Source organism: Clinocottus analis, unplaced genomic scaffold (assembly GCF_023055335.1).
Source record: "Clinocottus analis isolate CAN_PGR_092001 unplaced genomic scaffold, fCliAna1.0.p SCAF_17, whole genome shotgun sequence".
NCBI classification, from domain to species: Eukaryota; Metazoa; Chordata; class Actinopteri; order Perciformes; family Cottidae; genus Clinocottus; species Clinocottus analis.
Window position 1 is genome coordinate 13,710,508 of NW_027175898.1, and position 20,394 is coordinate 13,730,901.

At 40.8% G+C, this 20,394-nt stretch overlaps 3 protein-coding genes across 3 annotated transcripts; 2 read left to right on the top strand and 1 right to left on the bottom strand.

Annotated features, from left to right (window-relative positions):
* Positions 1-1,564: 1,564 nt before the first annotated feature.
* arg2 (arginase 2) lies at positions 1,565-6,892 on the top strand. The gene is made up of 8 exons (XM_068580933.1): positions 1,565-1,797; positions 1,912-1,984; positions 4,327-4,501; positions 4,697-4,856; positions 5,292-5,386; positions 5,494-5,598; positions 5,722-5,858; positions 5,999-6,892. The coding sequence occupies exons 1-8, from the start codon at positions 1,684-1,686 to the stop codon at positions 6,187-6,189; spliced, it is 1,050 nt and encodes a 349-aa protein (XP_068437034.1). The 5' UTR covers positions 1,565-1,683; the 3' UTR covers positions 6,190-6,892.
* A 1,220-nt stretch (positions 6,893-8,112) lies between these two features.
* On the bottom strand, positions 8,113-12,066 carry vti1b (vesicle transport through interaction with t-SNAREs 1B). Its single transcript, XM_068581035.1, has 6 exons — positions 11,831-12,066; positions 11,667-11,725; positions 10,515-10,712; positions 9,931-10,104; positions 9,613-9,674; positions 8,113-9,032 (listed from the first exon to the last, which is right to left on the bottom strand). The coding sequence occupies exons 1-6, from the start codon at positions 11,928-11,930 to the stop codon at positions 8,939-8,941; spliced, it is 687 nt and encodes a 228-aa protein (XP_068437136.1). The 5' UTR covers positions 11,931-12,066; the 3' UTR covers positions 8,113-8,938.
* A 785-nt stretch (positions 12,067-12,851) lies between these two features.
* On the top strand, positions 12,852-20,116 carry rdh12 (retinol dehydrogenase 12). Its single transcript, XM_068581034.1, has 7 exons — positions 12,852-13,004; positions 13,625-13,743; positions 14,865-15,020; positions 15,133-15,237; positions 15,701-15,910; positions 16,697-16,886; positions 19,150-20,116. Exons 1-7 carry the CDS (start codon positions 12,928-12,930, stop codon positions 19,250-19,252), a joined length of 960 nt encoding a protein of 319 aa, XP_068437135.1. The 5' UTR covers positions 12,852-12,927; the 3' UTR covers positions 19,253-20,116.
* Positions 20,117-20,394: the final 278 nt, after the last annotated feature.

A 20,394-nucleotide genomic window follows, 5' to 3' on the forward strand; every position in this document is an offset into this window, starting at 1 on the left:
CCCCCCAAAAAAACCCAACATATTAGAGATTCTGGATCATCCCTTATGACCCACTAGAAGTGTGTGGTAATCCTGCTCTCTGTCTGGATTTTCTTATGTTGTGGTGTTGGAGATCTTTTTAAAAAAAAATAATAATAATAATAATAAAATCACATAAGGAAACTTTTCCTGAATAAAATATCTTCTAAAAATGTCAAAATCATGATTTGAAAGAGTTTGAGATGTACACGTTTATATTGCTGACAGTTGGATGAGAGGATTGATACCACCCACTACCCAAGAGCTGCTTAGTTTAGCATAAAGACTGGAAATAGGGGAAATCAGCAAACATTAACTCATAGTATATTCTCCCCAGGATTGAATCAATCATAATATTCACTACTCAGCAAAGGAAGAGCAAGTGAAAGAATCGCCTTACCTTCTTCATTAAGTCGGCGTGGCCTCCATAAATGTGTAACTCCTTGCAGGCTACTTAAATTGAGTGGTTTCGCATGCTAATTTAGGTATTTTCCACTAATCTATCTGACATCTGTGGCAGATTAAGATAAATCTCATATGATTTTAGAAAAATTGGATGTGCCTCCAACAGATACCAGTAAACCCTACTTACACATTAGTGCATCAGTAATGATAATGTATATAACACATTCTGCCTAATGAGTAGACTATTTTCACTTTTGACTGGTCAAGTAGCCTACATTTAGCTGATAGAATTAAGATGGATAGATAGATCAATGTATACTTTGCTTATCTGCAAGGGGAAATTAGTTAGTCACAGTAGCAAGCAACTTACATAGAAGACACAAAAGAAATATCAGGAATGCAAAATAGTCAATACATACAACAAAACAGCAGAGTGTATTAATTTAGGAAATTATACCATAAAGAAAGTGCAAACATTGATGTAATTAAGCATGTTTTTATAGTGTGATCATGTAGCTACAACTTATGTAAAAGTTCTATAGGCGTTCCTTAGCCAATGATAGCAGGGCCCTATTGGGCCTATAGGACACCTGTTGGAGTAGCCTACATGAGGCTACGTGTAAAGATGAGCAGATTGGCTGTTGAGGCTGGAACACAAGTTGACAAACAACGAGGTCAATTGCAAGACTGTAAACAAGCCTGTTTCGCCAGACTTGGCTGCAAGTTCTGTAAATTTCCACTGAGATGAGACTGCAGTAAAGCCTTTCACAACAAACGGGTCTCGAAAAAAGCATATGATCCCACCCTCGCTGGCAGGCCACGCCCACAGAGCGAACCCACTTATTTCGCCGCCTCCCATTGGCTACTCCGAAGGTGTGTCACTCACCCTGACGCTCGTCGCTGCACATGAAACAGGACACCCTGCCGGCGATATAAGTTTATAACTGTCCAGAAACGCTCAGCGTCATTGATAATTTAGAATGCATCAATGTGTTTGAGCATTATTATTTTTTTAAAGTGAGGTTTAATGATCTACTATTCCTCCTCAAGTCCTCCTCTTTCACCAGCTCATGAATATTAAGTAGCTTTAGGAGCAATAAGACCAGCCTCTCGCGCCGACGCGGTCACATTCAGCATCCAGCAGCTCAACATCTACAGCGCTTTCGTCAGACACTTGTTTTTGGGTGTCGTCTGGGATCGCACCGATCTGGACTGGGACGAGTCTGATTGTTTTTGAAAAGAGGAAGAAAAAAAGGAAACATGGCTTTAAGAGGAACTATATCCCGTCTTCTCAGACCTCAACTCGGCCACACGTGCCATCAAAGCCGAGCTCAGTCCGTGGCGGTGCTGGGAGCTCCGTTTTCAAGAGGACAGGTAAGAAAACAATCTTTATTCCACTTGTTTATTGTTTTTTTTTTATCTTTATTTTTCAAGTCACTGAATTAACATTATTCCCCCCCCCCCCCCCCTGTTTTTATTTCCACGCAGAAAAGAGGAGGCGTGGAGCACGGCCCCAAAGTCATCAGAGATGCGGGACTCATCGAGAGGCTCTCCGGTTTAGGTAGGTGAGGAAAGGGGGGAGAGATAATAAAGAAGGAGCAGCCGGTGCAGCTGCGTTACGTAACACTGGATGGGTGTAACAAGCCGTTCGCCTTAGCAGCGATCAGACAGATTTAGCCGGTGTTTTTCCTTCTTCTTTCAGCCGGCCTGTTACATCACCCGGCTGTAAATATAAACAACCGACATGTAGCCTAGGAGAGGCACACGTGCTGTGGAGAACAATGTGATCCCCGGCTTTCCTTTTTATTTGTTTTGTTGGACTATCAGAATGATGGGGACGTTGAGGCATTTGAATAGAGTACAATCCCCATTTAGCAACACAAAAACCAGGTTTGTTTGTGTATATTTTATTTGTGCGAGAAGTAGCACGATCAAGCAATGGCGACGACAGTTTCATTCATCCAGTCCCCGCGGGGACATCTCCCGAAACCGAAACAAGGGCGAGCAAAGCATGAAGTGGAGCTACTGTGTGTCGACGCACGTGATGCTTTTCTCTTTTGTGCATGTTTGATTCAATCCGGTTGCCACATGACCGTCTGGCTTAGTCATTCTTGTCTCCTGCACATGGTATGAAGGGCGCAGAGAGGCTGCGGATGTATTTCCACTGTGTCGTCACCGCAGCCTCCCCCCACAACATGTAGCCCGATAAAAGTCTTTGTTGTTGGTTTTTTGTTTGTTATTTAAATCATTCGTTGTCAATCTAACGCCTCAAGCAGGAGGGGGAGAGGGCTGTCTTTGAAAGAGGACACCTCAGATGGAAAGAATCCGTTATTCCCTGGGTCACCGGGGTTGCATTGTGTTGGTAATGTCACGCCTACACACGTAACAAAAAGGAGATTTAAGATACTGGTGTCACGGAAGGAACACATAAAAAAAGAAAAGGAGTCACTATAAAGTCAGCCAGCAAAGGTTACGTAGTCTCCTTTTAGAGGACACAATGGTTTATTGATTTGGTACTAAATAAAGTAAACGTATTTAACTATTCATATTATTATTTGTGGTAATCAACAGTGTGAAAAAATATTGGTAATTACTACAACAAATTGACATTTGTCAACATTATAAATGTAGATTAAAAAAGCTCTACATTCATAATGTTGACAAATGCCAATTTTTAAGTGAGCCAAAAAGTAGTTTCTTTACATTTCTCCTTAGTAAAAACTGTCATCATACACCAAGTGATCTACTAGTAGGCAGGATTATACTACAAAATAGTGTCATTATACAACAAGAAAAGGAAAATATCATGGCCTTTGAAAAGGTCGAGGAGAGTGTTGCCTGTTGACTCCACAGAGGATTTAAACTATCTTGTGTATGTTAAGGTGACTATAAATAAGCTTTACCACAGTAGACTTATAAATATCATTACACCACTGTGGAGGACAACACACGGTCACCTTTAACTCACTGCCGCACCTTCCATGAGACAATATAATGACTCATACAATGGATCATAAAGGTGTCTGCAAATGACTTGTATGGCGGAATAAAAACATTCTCCATGAAGATAACCGCACCGACTATGTTGAACTATTTATTTACGGTTCTGTCCCATCAGAAAACAGTCAATAAAATCCAATTAAGAATATTAAAAAGACTCATTTTGGATTTCTGATATATTTTGAAATCAACTTCTTTGCTATTTGATTATTCAGCAAGTCGGCTGCTCTGACACACTTCTTTTTTTATTATTTATTATCACGCAATAGATGCTCCCTCTTGCACGAAGACAGGGGCTATTCCTGTCCCGACTAGGAATGGTAATGAAGCGCATTGGTTTCCCTTAGATCAGCAGGGTAACGCCTCACTGCCATCAAGGATCACATTGCCAGATGATCCCCCTCGATATAGCAGATCAGATCACTTGTTTACTTCGCAGTCAATGTCCTAAAGCAAGTGGAAATTTTTTGGTCTTAAGCGCGGGGGCTACTCGGGGCGCAGGGCGACTGAGCGGCGGAAACCTGAGCTGACGTGGGAAATAGGGCAAGTGGAAAGTGCTCAGTCACTAATGTTCTGCTGGCGTTGAATGAATCGGCCTCCTCAGCCTGCGAGGTGGAGCGACGTGTGTTAGAATAGAGGAAAGCAACGGATTTATGTCCACGTTGTGACCTCGGTGTTCAATTTAACAGCCAGTGTGTCCACCAACTGTCCTATGCTCTAGTGTAAAAACTCTAAACCGTTTCTTTCACTTGTTAACTTCGAATGACTCTGCTAAATCACGTAAAAGCCTTTGGCCCATTATGAAGTGAGTCAGTGTGTCTGCATCTTTGTGTGTGTGTGTGTGTGTGCCAACTATGGAACTTAAACAGTGTTTTTCATCGATGGACCCTTCTTTGTGTTTAGACTACTCTGTCCACGACTTCGGCGACCTCAACTTCCACCACCTTGAGAAGGATGAACCCTACATGGGCGTCAAGTTCCCTCGCACTGTGGGCGGGGCAAATAAAATGTTGTCTGGCGCGGTGAGCAGAGCCGTCGGTGCTGGACACACCCTCGTCTTACTCGGTGGTGATCACAGGTAATTTTGTCATTAAAATTTTGAGAACAGGGTACGGTATCATCAGCATTACAGTATTTAGGTGCCGGGAGGCTTCTGTATGTCATTTTACTACATGTGTTTAAGGTAAGACTCTCTTGCAAACGTACCCTTGTCTTCTGAATTCAAGAAATACAAACACAAGATATTTATAAGACTGTTCTTCTCATTTTAAAGCCTTGCCATTGGATCGGTGGCAGGCCATGCCCAGCAGTGTCCTGACCTCTGTCTCATCTGGGTCGACGCCCATGCCGACATAAACACGCCGATGTCGTCTCCATCAGGAAACCTTCACGGCCAGCCTGTGGCATTCATGCTCAAAGAGCTGCAAGACAAGGTGAACGCTCGTCATTACAAGCAACTACAACTTAACGATAATACATTTTACTAAGGAAGAGCTTCTCAAAAAAGACACTTCACAAAAGGGGAAAAATAGAGAAGATGTTAAAAGCCTACTTAAAAAACCTGACTTGTACATCTAAAAGGAAAAGTAGTTACAAACCTACATTTTTGTTTTGCCTTAGGCCGAACAATGCCTCTTGGCTGTGACATGATCACAACATGACCCAGCCTGCAAACATTGACACAACGTCAACAATGGACTCTTGTGCACAGACATGTAAAGGCACTCCCGGCCCTGCGAAATAGAGATGTAAAATGTTTTAAAAATAAATTTAAAAAACACTAAATCATTTAATGGTGGACTTTTTTTTCTGTCCCTACACACACGCATATACATAAATAAAAAATGATCTCCATCTGTCCACCACAGATGCCAGATATCCCAGGCTTCTCCTGGACGAAGCCGTTCCTCTCCTCGAGGGACCTGGTCTACATCGGCCTGCGGGATGTTGACCCCGGAGAGCAGTAAGAACACACCATCAGCCTTTGCCTAATGTGGCTGACATTAACGTCATTCTCCCTAAACGCACCGTGGAAATAGTTCCTGATGTTTCGGATTTTGTTCATTACAGCCACATCCTGAAGGACCTGGGTATCCAGTACTTCACCATGAGGGATATCGACAGACTCGGCATCCAAAGGGTCATGGAAGTCTCGCTTGACCATCTTTTGTCAAGGTAACAGATTATACTTTACTGCTTAACAAGCTTAACATCCAGTAAAGGTTGTAGTTAATTATTGCTCATGTCTGAGTTGAGGTGAACCTCAAATTCACACTTTGATTGTCTCACCTTGAACAGAAAACAGCGACCTATCCACTTGAGCTTCGACGTCGATGCATTCGACCCGTCTCTGGCTCCGGCCACAGGAACACCCGTGAATGGCGGTTTGACCTACAGGGAAGGAATCTACATCACAGAGGAAATCCATACCACAGGTACAGATTACCACAAACATGGTTGCAACATCCTTAACAGGCAGCGTCACATAAGCTCCTATAGTCTGTTTGCGTCTCTCTCCTCAAGTTAAAGCTCTTTTATCGTCACGTTTTAGTGTCTAACTTGTGACTGTGTTCAGGTCTGCTGTCCGTCATGGACCTGGTGGAGGTAAATCCCATGCTGGGGGCCACCCCTGAAGCGGTGGAGGCCACCGCCTCGCTAGCAGTGGACGTCATCGCCTCGTCTCTGGGACAAACGAGAGAAGGCGCTCGCGTATCCATCGACGAGATTCCCTCTGTGAAGGACGACACGGAGCAGCTTCGCCTCTGAGAGCACGAAGCACAGCTTTGAACTTTACCGGCATCATACCAGAGCATTCCACAAGTCTGAATACAAGACTGTAAAGACTGACTCGAATAGTAGCTAAAACAGTTTTGTTGTTACGTTTCATGACGAAAGCTAACTTGTGTCTGAATTTATTAATCTATAAAAAAGGGCTTTTAGATTTTAGGTAAAACGTTCACATTGATATGGCTCAGACTAAAGTGTTGATGGTCATACTGTTAATTTACACAGCAATACTAATCCATTTGGCTCCTTTTGTCTCATAACTTAAGTGTTAGTTGACACGTTTGCCACATATTTATGAAGCGTTTGGTTTAAAAGAGAATGAACCTGCCTTAGAGGTATGATGAAATAAGTTTGATTTACTTTGAAGCCCACAGTCTAGCGTGGACTCAACTGTTCTGTGGCTGTTCAGTTACTAAAAACTAGAAATGATGTGTTTGCACTTTGGACCAGCTGTGGTTACTGTATTTTCTTTAGTTTACTTTTTTATTTTCACTATGAACCTAGCAGTACGTACGTGTATTATCATCCAGCTTTGATTCAAAATGCTGGAAGAAGAAAAAAAACTATTTGCATTTAGATTTGATCTGATCTAATGATTGACTTGAGGCCACTGAACGACTCCTGTCCTTGCAACAGAGTTTATACAGTATTTTTGGTCTTCCATAAACGTGATGGCATTTTTTATCTGTGTAAATGTGTCATATTTTCTCTTTAGTTTGTCTAATTCTATTGTATTACTATAATGATATAGTAAACTGAGGCTGATGGGAATGCTGTTAGTTTATGTCCTAAACCAGAGTTGGACGAAATAACGTTGACCTAATGGGGCGCGAGAGGAAAAACTAGACAAAGGTATTGAAAATTTGGGGCTCGACGGAAAAGGTTTGCCTTTTGATTCTATGGGTGGAAATCACTTAACATGATAAAAGGTATTGAAATAGTTTGAAAGTTCAGACAAAGCCGTCAACATCTGAAAAGACTGTGCAAATTAATTCAGCTGACAAAGAGCCATAGGAATCTGAACGGGACCCCAAAAAAAAGGACATTTGTGAAGTCTTAGACGGGGCAAAGTATTCCTGACATACACATGACATTTAAACATGTACACTTTCAATATTAAGCTTACTCTTAATTACTCGTAATGTAAATAGCATGGTTGAGTGTGTTTGCCAAATTGAATGGCCATCCATCCAATAGTTTTTCAGATATTTCACCAATTAAAACAAATATGTAACTCAGGGTTGTGCAAGAATTAAAGTAAGAGGATCTCTCTTAAGTCAGTAGGGTTCATCCTTAGGGAACGAGGAATATCTTTACCAAATCTCATGGCAATCGCTGCTATGTGTAGAGTTCTGAGCAAGGCTGAAAAATGATGCAGATACATGAAAGAAATAATAGTTTCGACTGGTATAAATTGTTATCAGTGTTGCTGGCATCATATGCAGATTAATGATCAGATGCAGTAAAAGAACCATAGTATTTACGGTTTGTAACAGCACAAGTGTACTTCATTTGTTGTGTTTTTTAAAAAGGACGTGGAAGCAATACGTCAGACAAAAGCAAAACCAGATTCACACGTTTCTTTTGACTCCACCCCGACCCGATCCACAAAAGCAGGTCAGCAAACATGTTTTTGTACTTGGCACCACTCTAAGATGGCATGATATCTATGCGGAAGAAAAACATTGCGGCAGATGTTCCACTTCAGGAACACGGCACTAAAAATAACCTTATCGTTATTATTTAAGAATGACTTTCATAGTAACAGGTGCTGTTTGCTCAGCACTAACCTGGTCTGGGGCTTCAGCCTGTAACACATTTTGGTGACGTCGGCTCCACAGCGGACGTTTTTCTCACTGCCGTCCCTGGAAATACTAGATACATTGCAAACCTGAGGTTTAAGATTAGCTTTAATGATGTAGAGACAATCAAATGAGGAATACTGAAGCCTTTTCACAGAGAGATTTTTGCATTATACAGCGATTAGACAACATTATTAACTGTTACGGTGCGTGTATTAAGAGTTTCCACACATTTCTACCTCACATTTCTAACTCAGAATTGAGAATTGCAGTCAGAATTGGAATAATGAGCTAAACCATTTGGATACGGGGGCATGATGACACAACAACAACAACAACAACAACATTCAGCTGTTGCCATTTCATCAAATACAGTTTAGTATTTTAAAGATAATGGGCCAATACAGTTGTCTAAAGATCAGATAAGTATCCCCTTCTGAGAATATTTAAACCTGCCAGAACTGCTGAGCAATTGTGTATCAGTGACATTTCACAGGGACAGTGAAGGGAGAATCTGCACATGCAGAAGAAAGTCGATCGTACTCAAGCTTGAATAAATCCTGACAGAGAATCCGTGCTGAGGCTGGTAGCTCACAAGTCCATGACATCATCCTGCAGGGCATCAATGTCATCCGATTTAAGCAGTGCAAATCTCAGGTCACAGTTTAAGTGTGGAGTTTCTGTAGGTTTGGTGTATTAGCAGGTTCAACAATTTGTCATTCCGCCAGTAGACAAGAGTCCCCCGTCGGTAAAGGTTCACTTTAGGACTGAACCCTCTCAATGTCCTTATTTACTCACAGAAACAGGTGGCTGAAAACAGCAGAGGAGCATTATTGCTACTTGATAGTCCGTGGAAACAGATGTAGAGAGTCTGAGTTCGCCCTGGTTCCAGAGCATAAGTTTGTTTTTCAGATGGTTTAGTTTGCTCATCGTCGGAAGAACTTCAGATAAATCACAGCACCCAGAATGGCTAACTCCATTAAAATGATGACACCTAACAGCAACTTGTTTGTCACCAGCCTACAGGAAAAAAACAAGATGAAAGTCAACAACATACAAAGCATTATTGCTCAATAAACATTGATGATTAATCAAGTAATTGATTTTTTTTCAAGCCAAACATTTGCCGGTTCGAGCTTCTCACATGTGAGAATTTGAAGGTTTTCTTTGTCATTTATGACAATTGAAGACCTTTAGGTTTAGAGTGTTTGAAGACAAGATTTTACGAGGCAATTAGGATTATATTCTGACATTATATAGTGTAGAATATTTAGGTAAATCGGCTCAATAATAAAACTAACAAAATCATTAGTTGCACAATCACCAGTATGATATTCAGAAATGTAATAACCAGCCAATCAGAATATTTACTGTTTCACCAAATCCATGTTTTAGTATAATCAATGTTCACCATTTAAACTTGTTAATACCTAATGTTATTACATTATACAAGTTAGCTACAGAGACAGAAAGACCTCACATCCAGAAAAAAAAAACACAAAAAAAACAGAATAGATAAAACTGAAGAAACTGACTCTTAGTATTCAATCATTTAGTGCATTGATAGAAAAAAATCTGCATCCTCAGGGGTGGAACTTACCGCCGTGACATGGCACGGAGAATTTTCCTACTTCGACTGAGGTTTTCTCCGGTATCTACCAACTTCAAGATAAACAAAAAGACAGATTAGATGTACCAAAATGGCCTCAAAACAACAACATTTACTTTTACTTCTCCTTATATTTATTTCATAAATTGAATCCAACTAATTTAGGTCAACTTGACCCAAATCTGAGCTGCACCACGGAAACAAGTGACTAAACTACTGAACAAACAGTATCAACCCTCAATGGATTAAAACTAATGGAGCATCACAATTCCATCCCGCGCAGTAGCATAGTAACGGTCCAAAGCTCACTCTATTCCTGGTGCGGTCCAGCTGCTCCCTCTGCCCTCCCAGCTCCTCAATGATATCTGTGCCGATCTGATCCGTCTCAGCGGCGATGCGCTGACTCCGTTCAATACTCTGGCTGGCATTGGTCAGAGAGTCCGTGCCCTGGAGCAGCAATGCTCTCTGGGATTGCTGCTGTGTCTGCATAGGTGGGCAAAAATGGCAAACCGACCAGAGTAAAGGATATATTTTGTGACAGTGGTGCAAGAAAATAATCCATTGTTTCCTATTTTTACTCTCTTAAAAAACCATTTTCTTAAACATATCAGGGGTTATTTGGCAGTAAAATGTCCATGTCAGTGTGCCAACCTTTCTTCAAACTTCTAAAAAAAAATCATTTATTGATTTCCTGTACTTCTACAGAATGTGTTTCTACAAAAAGGAGCTGTGCACTTCTTGCTTTCAATCTGTGAGACTGAAAACCAAAACATACATTTTCTACAAATATTAGCTGAAATATTTCCTTTGAAGTTTGATAACCCTCATAAAGAGATGAGACCGTGCTGAAAACAGTATTTATAACATATCAAAGTCTACAGCCACACACTCACACTTTGATGGTTTTGTGACGAGTAGATGCCCTGATGACTTCCCTCTGATGTCTGGAAAGATGAACCAAAGCCGGGAGCGGAGTTCTTTATGTCCCTCTGCAGCTTGCCCAGATCACGGCGGTACATGCGCAGTTTAGTACTCATTGCATTTCGGTAGGTGGAAGGTGCCGCACGCAGCTCTTCCTCCATTCCTTGTAACTGGACACGGAAAAAGAAAATAGCTTGTGAACACATTAACGGGGACGTATGCAAAGGACATGGAATTACTGGATTAGGTTATGCTCTTTTTAATCCCTGGATACCAACGTTTACCATCTTCTCACTAGTTCCACTACCAGTTAAAATAGTTTGGGCCGCAGAAGAAGAAGTAAATATTTAAAACTTAGATTTAGTCTTTGTCCCCACAGAGTTGCATGACAGGAGATTGGAACTTTTCTTCTGAATTTGTTTTTATTGAAACACAAATCGTGCAATTGTCCTCGAAATATTGTGTGAACCAGTTTTTCTTTAAGCCCTCTGCAATCTACTCAGTAGCTGCATTGACTGAAAGAGGAAACGCATCCTTTTTAAATCTCCACACATTTTGATGTTAAGCTTTCAGTTTCTTTTCCCAATGACTGGTGATTCTTCTATTTCTGATTGAACTATTGTTTCTTTCTGCCCTTTACGTTGTCAGTCTGTCTAAACCATCATGCAATGTTTTGTTCTCCACACAAAACCTATTTTGTTTGTTTTGCAAACCAGTCATCCAAAAAAACATCTATCAGGACTTTCTGCAACCTTCAAAGACAATTCAAATATATAAAGCAGCCCTGTCAAGATTTTGTGTCAGGTCTCTTTTGAATAATAATTCATGTGTTTTTCTTTTTTGACCCTGTTTTGAGCTATATTCCTATTTATGTCTTCCTGGAACTTGTCCCTGGAACTGTGTGCAAGTACATTGAGGACAACTCCAAACATATAAGTTAGTTACTTGACCAGAAAAACTTATTCTGCTTCTGCGTCAACATCTTAAACCGTTTAAGTTTAAACAAGTCAGAAAAAAACAGGCCCAATTTCCCCCAAATGTCTGCTAACTTCGTTGTGAGTGACGTTACGTGACGCTTTAGTTGAAGTGCGTATCGCTAGCTCGCACACAAACAAACAGCTCACCACTTCATCAGCCTCCCCATGTCTCTCATCGAAGGTCCTCACCAACCTCTTCCTTTCCTCTGTGGACACAAAGGCAGCTTTAGTTTCACAGCACAGGCGACATCCTCTGAGAAGTTTGTAGAACAATAAGCCAACACAAGCTGGTGAAACAATGAACTGTTTACCTCCGTGACATTTCAGAGCTTTCTCTGGCATTAGCTTGAGCTCCTCATATAGTGATTTATAGATTTCGTGTAGTTTCTCGAATTCCTCTGAGGACGACATTTCGATGCCTTTTTCTTTTAAAAGCTGCCTTTCCTGGATAAGCTACTTGGTGTTTTGTCGTAAAAGTGCAACAATAATCACAGACAAATCAACTTTAAGTCAATCTACTGTTTTGCTTTCACGATAATCAGGTTCCCGGGACTTCCGCATGATGGACCTCGTGACCCAGTGTCTCAAACGCCAGACCAAAAGTCAAACACAATCATGGATGTTTTTTTTAAACAAGAAATAACAGGCTAAAAGTAACATTGTACATATAAATACAGCATGCGAAAATTGTGGCAACCACAAGTAAATAATGATTTAAATCTGACCCAGACAACAATTTTACTCAGGCACTACGCAGGCAGCTTTCACTGCGCCTTCTTGGAAATGAAGTTTTGAGACACGAATAGTTCTTCTAAATGTACATACACTTCAATAATGTATTTATATTCTTTATTCTTTTTTGTGGGGGACATTTAATGTATTTTTTGGGAGGAATTGTAATATTTTATTTCAATTTGTATTTTGATGTAATTATTAGTTTTTGTTCATGTAGCCTTGCTTTAGTTCGTTTCTTTTTATTCTGTGTTTGTATCCTTCTTGATAGTAATGAAGTTATTTTTCCTATCTTAAATTGCCAATAACAAACATAATAATCGACTTGTCTTATTCAGTAATTCATTTAATTGCTTAATTTTTTTATATTATATAAATTGACACATTTAAATAGTTTTAATGTCAATTCATTTTTCTAAAAGGGATGGGATTTTAATCTAATAATAATCAAGATAAACCATACCTATATATGTATAGTTTCTTTACATATGTATATGTATATGTATTTATTTATTTATTTGCCAGGCTTTACAAACTACAATTCCCATGATTCCGTTCGCGGTGTAGCTTTCACCCCTCGCTACGCTCTGCACCCCTTTCTGCTTTGACATCAGCTGTTCTGCCTACAGAGCAGTGGCGTCCTGCTGGAGGAGACAGAAAAGCGCACATCCGTGGTATGATGTTGCTTTTATTAATTGTCGCGGGCCTCGGAGTGGTGACGTTACTGGTGATTTTATTTGCGCCACACATCAGGTAAGCGGCAATTAACGTGCTCATTCAATTCTCACACATATCCAGCGTTTACCACATCACGTATATGTTGCTACTTGGTTGACAGGGCATCACATTGCACTGATGTAATCATTACGATGAGGTTCATTTACATTACATAAAATACTGTCCGTCCACTTTAAATCAACTGATCGTCATTTTACAGGTGTATTATTGGTATTATTATTATTATAATCATTTGTTCACACGACGCTGACTGATATTTCAAGCAGAAAATCATTGAATACAGAACGATGGAGCTGTGGGAGTTTTTGCACAGAGATGAACCGGGAGTCCATCTGAGCGTCTCGGGCCTATCAGCAGGCTGAGCGTAGGAGGAGTTATATCTGTATGCATTACTCCAACAGAGGGATTGGTTGTGAGGCGGCCCTTGCTCAGTGGCGTGGGTCGCATGACTTGACGCTCAGCACTGTTCAAGTTTTCTCTGTGAATAATTAAGCCGGGCTGTCCATATGTCCAATCCTAACGAGGACATCGCTCACACTGCCTGCAGAAGGGGCCGCTCGTCATGCAAATGCACAAAGCTGTCCGCTGCGATTCAATGTCCCGAGTGTTAATCAGTGGTCACTGTGTGTTAACAGAAAATATGCAGCGGGAGGAGTGTGCATGTCCACAGTTAGTCTGGACGGGAAGACCGTCCTCATCACTGGGGCCAACACAGGGATCGGGAAGGAGACTGCCCTGGAACTGGCAGTGCGAGGTGACTTTTTTGGTTTTACGTACAGACACACACAGCAGAGCACAACAACTCTTTACATCCATAATCTGCCCCTGACTATAAGAGAAAATAAAAAACAGGTGCCTCTGTAGGGCTATGCAATAAGAGTATTTTATATCCCATCTTATACAATCTACACACACACACACACACACACACACACACACACACACACACACACACACACACACAGTGAGTGACCTTATTCCGCCAATGAATAACGTTTCTTTGCATGTAAAATCACAATTTGCTCCAGAAAACTAATGTGTGCAACAGAATAAAATGACGTCGCCTGATATTATCACATCTTCACAACACAATCAATGGTGATATACTTAATTGTTGCCCAGTTTTAATCTCTTGGCTGCAGGCCTTTTGACATGCAACTACAGCATAAAAAAGCAGTAAAATGAATGATGGCTATTGGTGTTGTGCTCACTGTCACGACTCACTTGAATGGAACAAAGACCTCGGTCGTGCTTTTAGTGACAGCTGGGATCTTCCTACTACGACAAGTCCAAATGTCTGCCGTGAAGAAGTTAACATGGATCTTACTGAAGGTGTGATATGTGTGTAAGTCACATTCAATCATCGGTGGCCTATGTCATTGAGAGACGATGCTTGGTGATTGGCTGATGTTGTTGGCTGACCCGCTGGAGGAGATTGCCTACATTTTGGTTTCAAGAAGTTCTATAATATAAAGTGTAATACTTTTAAATAAGCAGGCTCTTTTAAAGCTTTTATTTATATATGTATATATTTGTATTGTTGTTACATATTAAAGGAGATTTAAAACAACTCAACAATGTCACCCAAAGATCTTAACCCTCAATACAATTACTGTAGTTTATGAACTTTGCTTGACCCTGCTATGTTATTACGGTAATGCTTTGCTTGGGGACATACGATGTGGGTTAATAACTTCGACAAACACTATCCTGCATCCCTGAGCGACAGTGACCTCTATTAATAAATAGCTTCATGCAGCAATAAGCCAACAGAAGCACCCTCCCTCTCTCTCTCTCTCTCTCTCTCTCTCTTCTATGACTTAATGCAGCTTCAGTTTTGTCCGTAGTTTAGCTGCTTCTGTATTCACACGACAGGGGCGCGGGTGATCATAGCGTGCCGAGATGTGGACAAAGGAGAGGAGGCCGCGGCCAGTATACGAGCCGCGTATACCGAAGCACAAGTGGAGGTTCGAGAGCTGGACCTGGCAGACACCTGCTCGATACGAGCCTTCGCTCAGAAATTCCTAGGAGGTGAGCTCAGAGTCGCATCGACCCACAGAGGCCGGCTTTGTCGCTGTGGTTCAGCAGGTGTCACAGCTGCTGTTTCTTTTTTTGTTGTTGTGGTGATGCTCTCTTTTTTCAGAGGTCAACAACCTTCACATCCTTATCAACAACGCCGGCGTGATGATGTGCCCATACACAAAAACAATCGACGGCTTTGAGATGCACATTGGAGTCAATCACTTGGGTGAGGCCGCGCTGAAATTCACTTGGATCAATAAATAAATCAAACCATGAAACGGATTGAAAACCTGATGGAATAACAGATTGATGGATGGATTTATATTTTTTGGTCAAAATGTATCAGAGTAATAAAGCTAAAATAACATTTACTATACATGCAAGAGTAAAATGCATAATTTGGTTTGTAGTAAAGTCAAATGTGGTTAATTATATAATTGTTTGATAACATTAAGACAATAATGCATTGCTGTTGATAATGAAAATAGTGATGAATTTACTTACATTTGTGACCAACTGTCCATTTCTGTAACATGTTAGTTATAAAATGAGTTGAAGTGGGTTTACATTAATTATTGGTTGAAAGGATTTTAATGTGAAAGCTGAAGTCTGGTTTTTACAATCAGGCTAAGAAAAGCCCAGACTGTGTGAGTTCAGCACTGACCGTATGCGTTTCTCACGTCTGGCAGGGCACTTCCTGTTGACCTCCCTCCTCATCGGGCTGCTGAAGCGCAGTGCGCCGGCCCGCATCGTGGTGGTCTCGTCTCTGGCTCACAACTTCGGCTGGATCCGTTTCCATGACCTTCACAGCCAGGGAAGCTACAACAGCGGATTGGCGTACTGCCAGAGCAAACTGGCAAACGTGCTCTTCACCAGAGAGTTGGCGCGTAGACTCAGAGGTACGCCAACACACAACACCAAACACACAACACATGGGAAAATGGACAGGTGATCTGCTCCAGTTTTTTTGGGCAATGTTGCTGTTTCAAGACAACAAAGAACTCCGTTCTAAATGTGTCCTCGACCTTTGGCTTTTTTTTTTAAACACGGGAGATGGTACAATTTTGAATTCCACAGAATAATATACTCAATCTTTTTGCCTTAAACCTTAGTTCACTTTTATGCAATTTATAATAAGCTGTAGTGTTTTATAATTATCATCCTGAGATTGCGTATGGAAAAGAGAGGAGCATAGTTTTATCGTAAGTGGCGATGCAGGCGGATTAAAACATTCTGGGAAGAGGTCATCCAGGATTATTTAAAAGCAAATCTTACTGGACTACGTTTTTGTAATTATTGTAGAAATTAGTTATAAACTTAGCTTACTTTACGCTTGCACTACTCAATGGACAAACATCTTATATTTGAGAATTTATAGAGGCTCTTTATTGATTTAGTTACGTATTCAGATTTATTCAGAGTTTATATGTTATGTTTTGTTCTTAATACTTGATGCATTTAGCATCTATTGGAATTAAGATACTTTATTGTATAAAGATGATCATTCATTAAATAAGTAAGAGCATTCTTGTTATGATTTATTGTTTTGTTTTATGTCAATGGAAATGAACAATGTGTTGCATATGATATGAACGTTAAAGGCTGTATTTCATTTTAATAAAACATTGTGGGAATAGAAGAAGAAAGCTGTGGCACATTGTGATGATTGATTGTTGTCCTCGCAGGTACCGATGTGACGGTGAACTCCGTCCACCCGGGGACGGTGAACTCTGACCTGACGAGGCACTCGACTCTCATGACGATATTTTTCACCGTCTTCGCCACGTTCCTAAAAACCCCTCGGGAAGGAGCGCAGACCAGCGTCTACTGTGCTGTGGCAGACGAACTGCACTCAATCTCTGGGAAACACTTCAGGTCGGTGACAACAAGCCGGACATTTAATACCTTCTTTCAAAGACCCAGGGATCTGAAATTATCATCGGAAATTATTCCCGTTTGTTTCTCTAAATGTGCCATGAGATATCAAATTGTGCGACACGCAGGTTCCCGTAGAAGCTATGTGGTAAAACTTCTTTATTAATGTTTCGCTCCCCAGAGTCTTGTAAAAACTACACAACCCACAGGCTTAGTGACACCATGAGGAAGCGTCCTGCTTCAAAGCCTGAATCCAACACGGTTTTCCCATTAGACAGTTTGTCTTTTCTTTTAAAATATATATTTTTGATGGATTATTCCTCTTGAAAAAGAGGGGGTTGATAGGGAAAGGAATGCCTTTTAGTTACATTGATATATAAATTAAACATGGATAATGGATTAGAGGCATCGCTGACCTTGTTGTCTTTACAAGCAGCTGTTGTGCGGTTAAATTCAGCATTTTGTAATTCTACTGCTGCCGACATGCAGAGGAAGAGAGTTGCTATTGGAGCGGCGTTGTCAGCCCCACGGAGCAGACGTTTAAAGTCAGTTTGCGGCTTTGAGGCCGGCAATGGACAGCGTGTGCTGACCGGATTTATTGATTCATAATCCAGTACTTAAATAAAAGAACATTTGATGTGTGAGGAAGATGGAGTGGAATGTCTTTAACCTGTCATTTTACAAAAAGCAATATAATACATTTGTTTTCTTTGACTAAGAAAGTAATCTCCCTGTTTACACCGGCACCTGCATGCCCAGTGTGTGTGAATAGTTATGTGATAATCGTTTTCAGGCGTACTAGTATGAACGGAAACCAATTTGAAAACGATTCTGAAGCGCTCGGAGACAGTTTTAAACAAAAACGTAGTAGTGTAGATGTAGCCTCAGAGGTCTGAATCTCTACTTGTTTTATCTGTCAAAATAATCAGACAAAGTACAATGTTGACCTGATGACGCAAGAGGAGGAGATAAAGGAAGTGTGTAGGATTTTAGGGGGTTTATTGGCAGAAAGGGACAATAATATTAACAACTCTGTTTTCATTAGTGCATAATAACCTCAAACTAAGAATAGTTGTGTAATTCGGAGGATCTTCGTTGAATCTGTCTTGTTGCACCACTATGTTTCTACAGTAGCCAAGATCGGACAAACCAAACGCTGGCTCCAACGAGATCCTTTCATGTTTTGACGTTACCTGGAGGCCACCGTAGTTCTGTCACCCTGGCAAAGGGAGACTAGATGTCTTTTAAATCCTAAACACCGCTCCTTTAAAAGATCAGCAGAGTGATTAAACGTCCTCCAGTGAGGGGAAACTGGACTCGTCTGCAACAAATTTCATGGCAATCTATTTTAACAGCCGTTGCGAGACATTTTAACAAAAGTCAACCTGACACTGAGGAAAGTCAGAAGATCACAAGCACTCGTTCTCTATCCACTTTCTTTATCAGTGGCAATCCATCCAACAGTTGTTGAAATATTCCAGTCTGGGCACAGACCGACAATGAAACATTAATTTCCTGAGACACGCGCCACTAAACTTGCACGGCCGGTTGGTAAACTGAAATGATTTGGGGAGATTACCCTCTGGAACCAGAGCCACTGGAAATAAGCTGTAGTCAAATTGGCTTTTTTTACTGAGTGACATGACCCGGAAGTATCTAAGTGGCAGCTCTGAGTCGAGCTAGAGAAGGTGCCTCAGTGTTTCCCTTTTTATCTCCTTTAGCATCGGGTAGATTAGGCCGTCCTTTACGAAAGAAAAGGACATATCGTCCCACAATTCCTTGCGGAAGCTCCATTTAAAAAGGGACGCACACCGATAACATCCGTCGTTGCATAATTACATAGGCCGGTGCGAGTGCAGTCGGATCCTCGTTTTGTTTTTCCTTTTGAATTGCCCCTTTTCACAGAAGCCGTTTTGGCATGATTATAGTACACTAGCATTAATTACACATGCGTTTACCCGACAGTTACATGTTAAAATGGCTGCTGTGGAAAAAGACACCATTTGTTGAGTCGCCCCAGATGAAAGTGAAGATTTACTATGTTTAATTTACAGGAAATGTTACAGTGAAGTGGCGGGGGAAAAAAGGGGAAAAGACATAAGCTCCTTGTGCCTGCCTGGGTCTAGCCCCTTCCAGACACATACGATACTTTGACGTGAAACATTATCAAGGTCAAAGAGAGATGAGATCACTGCACCCAGAGCGATGACTCACAGCGTCCTTAGCCCCCATGTAATAATAACAACCCCTTCTTTCATTTCAGTGACTGCGCCCCTGCCTTTGTAGCCCCACAGGGAAGAAGTGAGGAGACAGCGAGGAGACTGTGGGACGTCAGCTGTGAGCTTCTTGGTATCGAGTGGGACTGAGTCGACTTTTTAACCGCCACCTATCTCAGTTCTCAAAAGGAGTCCTTCGTCTTTCTTTGATCATTCATTTCATAATGATTTTGATGTTCTGTAGTTTGAGCGTTTCTTACCTATTAAGCAGTCAGGTAATACTGTAAGAGGTACTATAAGGTGAAGTTGCTTTTTTGTGTATTAATGCAGTAATTACATTATATTGACTTGAGTATTTGGTGCTCCTCAAACCAAAACTCCACTGTATTATCATGTTACCACAAATAACTTTTTTGACTCTATATTTTTGTGACACAATGTGAATACAGTGTAGGCAAAAAAGCAACTCGATGTATTGTAATGCTGTAGGAAACTGTGAAGGGTCAAGCCAGGGTAAATGACCAGCAGCTATATCGAATATCGCGTTCTTTTGATTTCTCCAGAATTTGCAGTTAAATTGCTCGACTTTTGTGCCAGCATTTCTAAACAATTGCAGGGGTTCTTATAGTGTTTCCAGGTTCATAAATAATTAGTAAACTATTGAATATCAGCGTTCGTCTGAGCCACGATTACCGCTTGAATTGCATAAATGTATTTTGTGATAATTGTAGTCAATGTAGGTAATAAGGAGGTTTTTTCTATAGTAACCAAATCCGACTTAGAATCATGTCGTTGCAATACTTGCAGAGTTTTTCCCATTTGCATTGCCAAAAATTGCACATTCCTAGAGGAACTACAGTTTTACATTTTTAAGGATCTCCCTCGTCATGTTTCCTTCTCAGCATTCACATGCAAGGTTGCCAAGAGTTTACATTCTCTGTTTTATACAAGTGAAACATGCCTTTTACTACACTTACATTCATGTTCAGAGTTGAATGTTTACATTTGATGTAAATAAACAGAGATATTACTATAAGGGTGCTTGTATCAGTCCTTTCAAACTCCAGTTTGAGATCAACAAAATATATTTAAACATGAACTGGAGTAGGCAAAAACGGAGGAATGGTTCATCTCAAGCCGTCAAGTGGAATTATTGCTCAGAACAAATGAGTCAGATTATATCAGTGTTACTGTGGAGGTAAAAGTTTCACATTTTGGGCTTATTGTACTTTATTTTCTTGAGGAGAATAATTTTACCAATTCCATGTCTGCATGACAAATACATAGGAAGC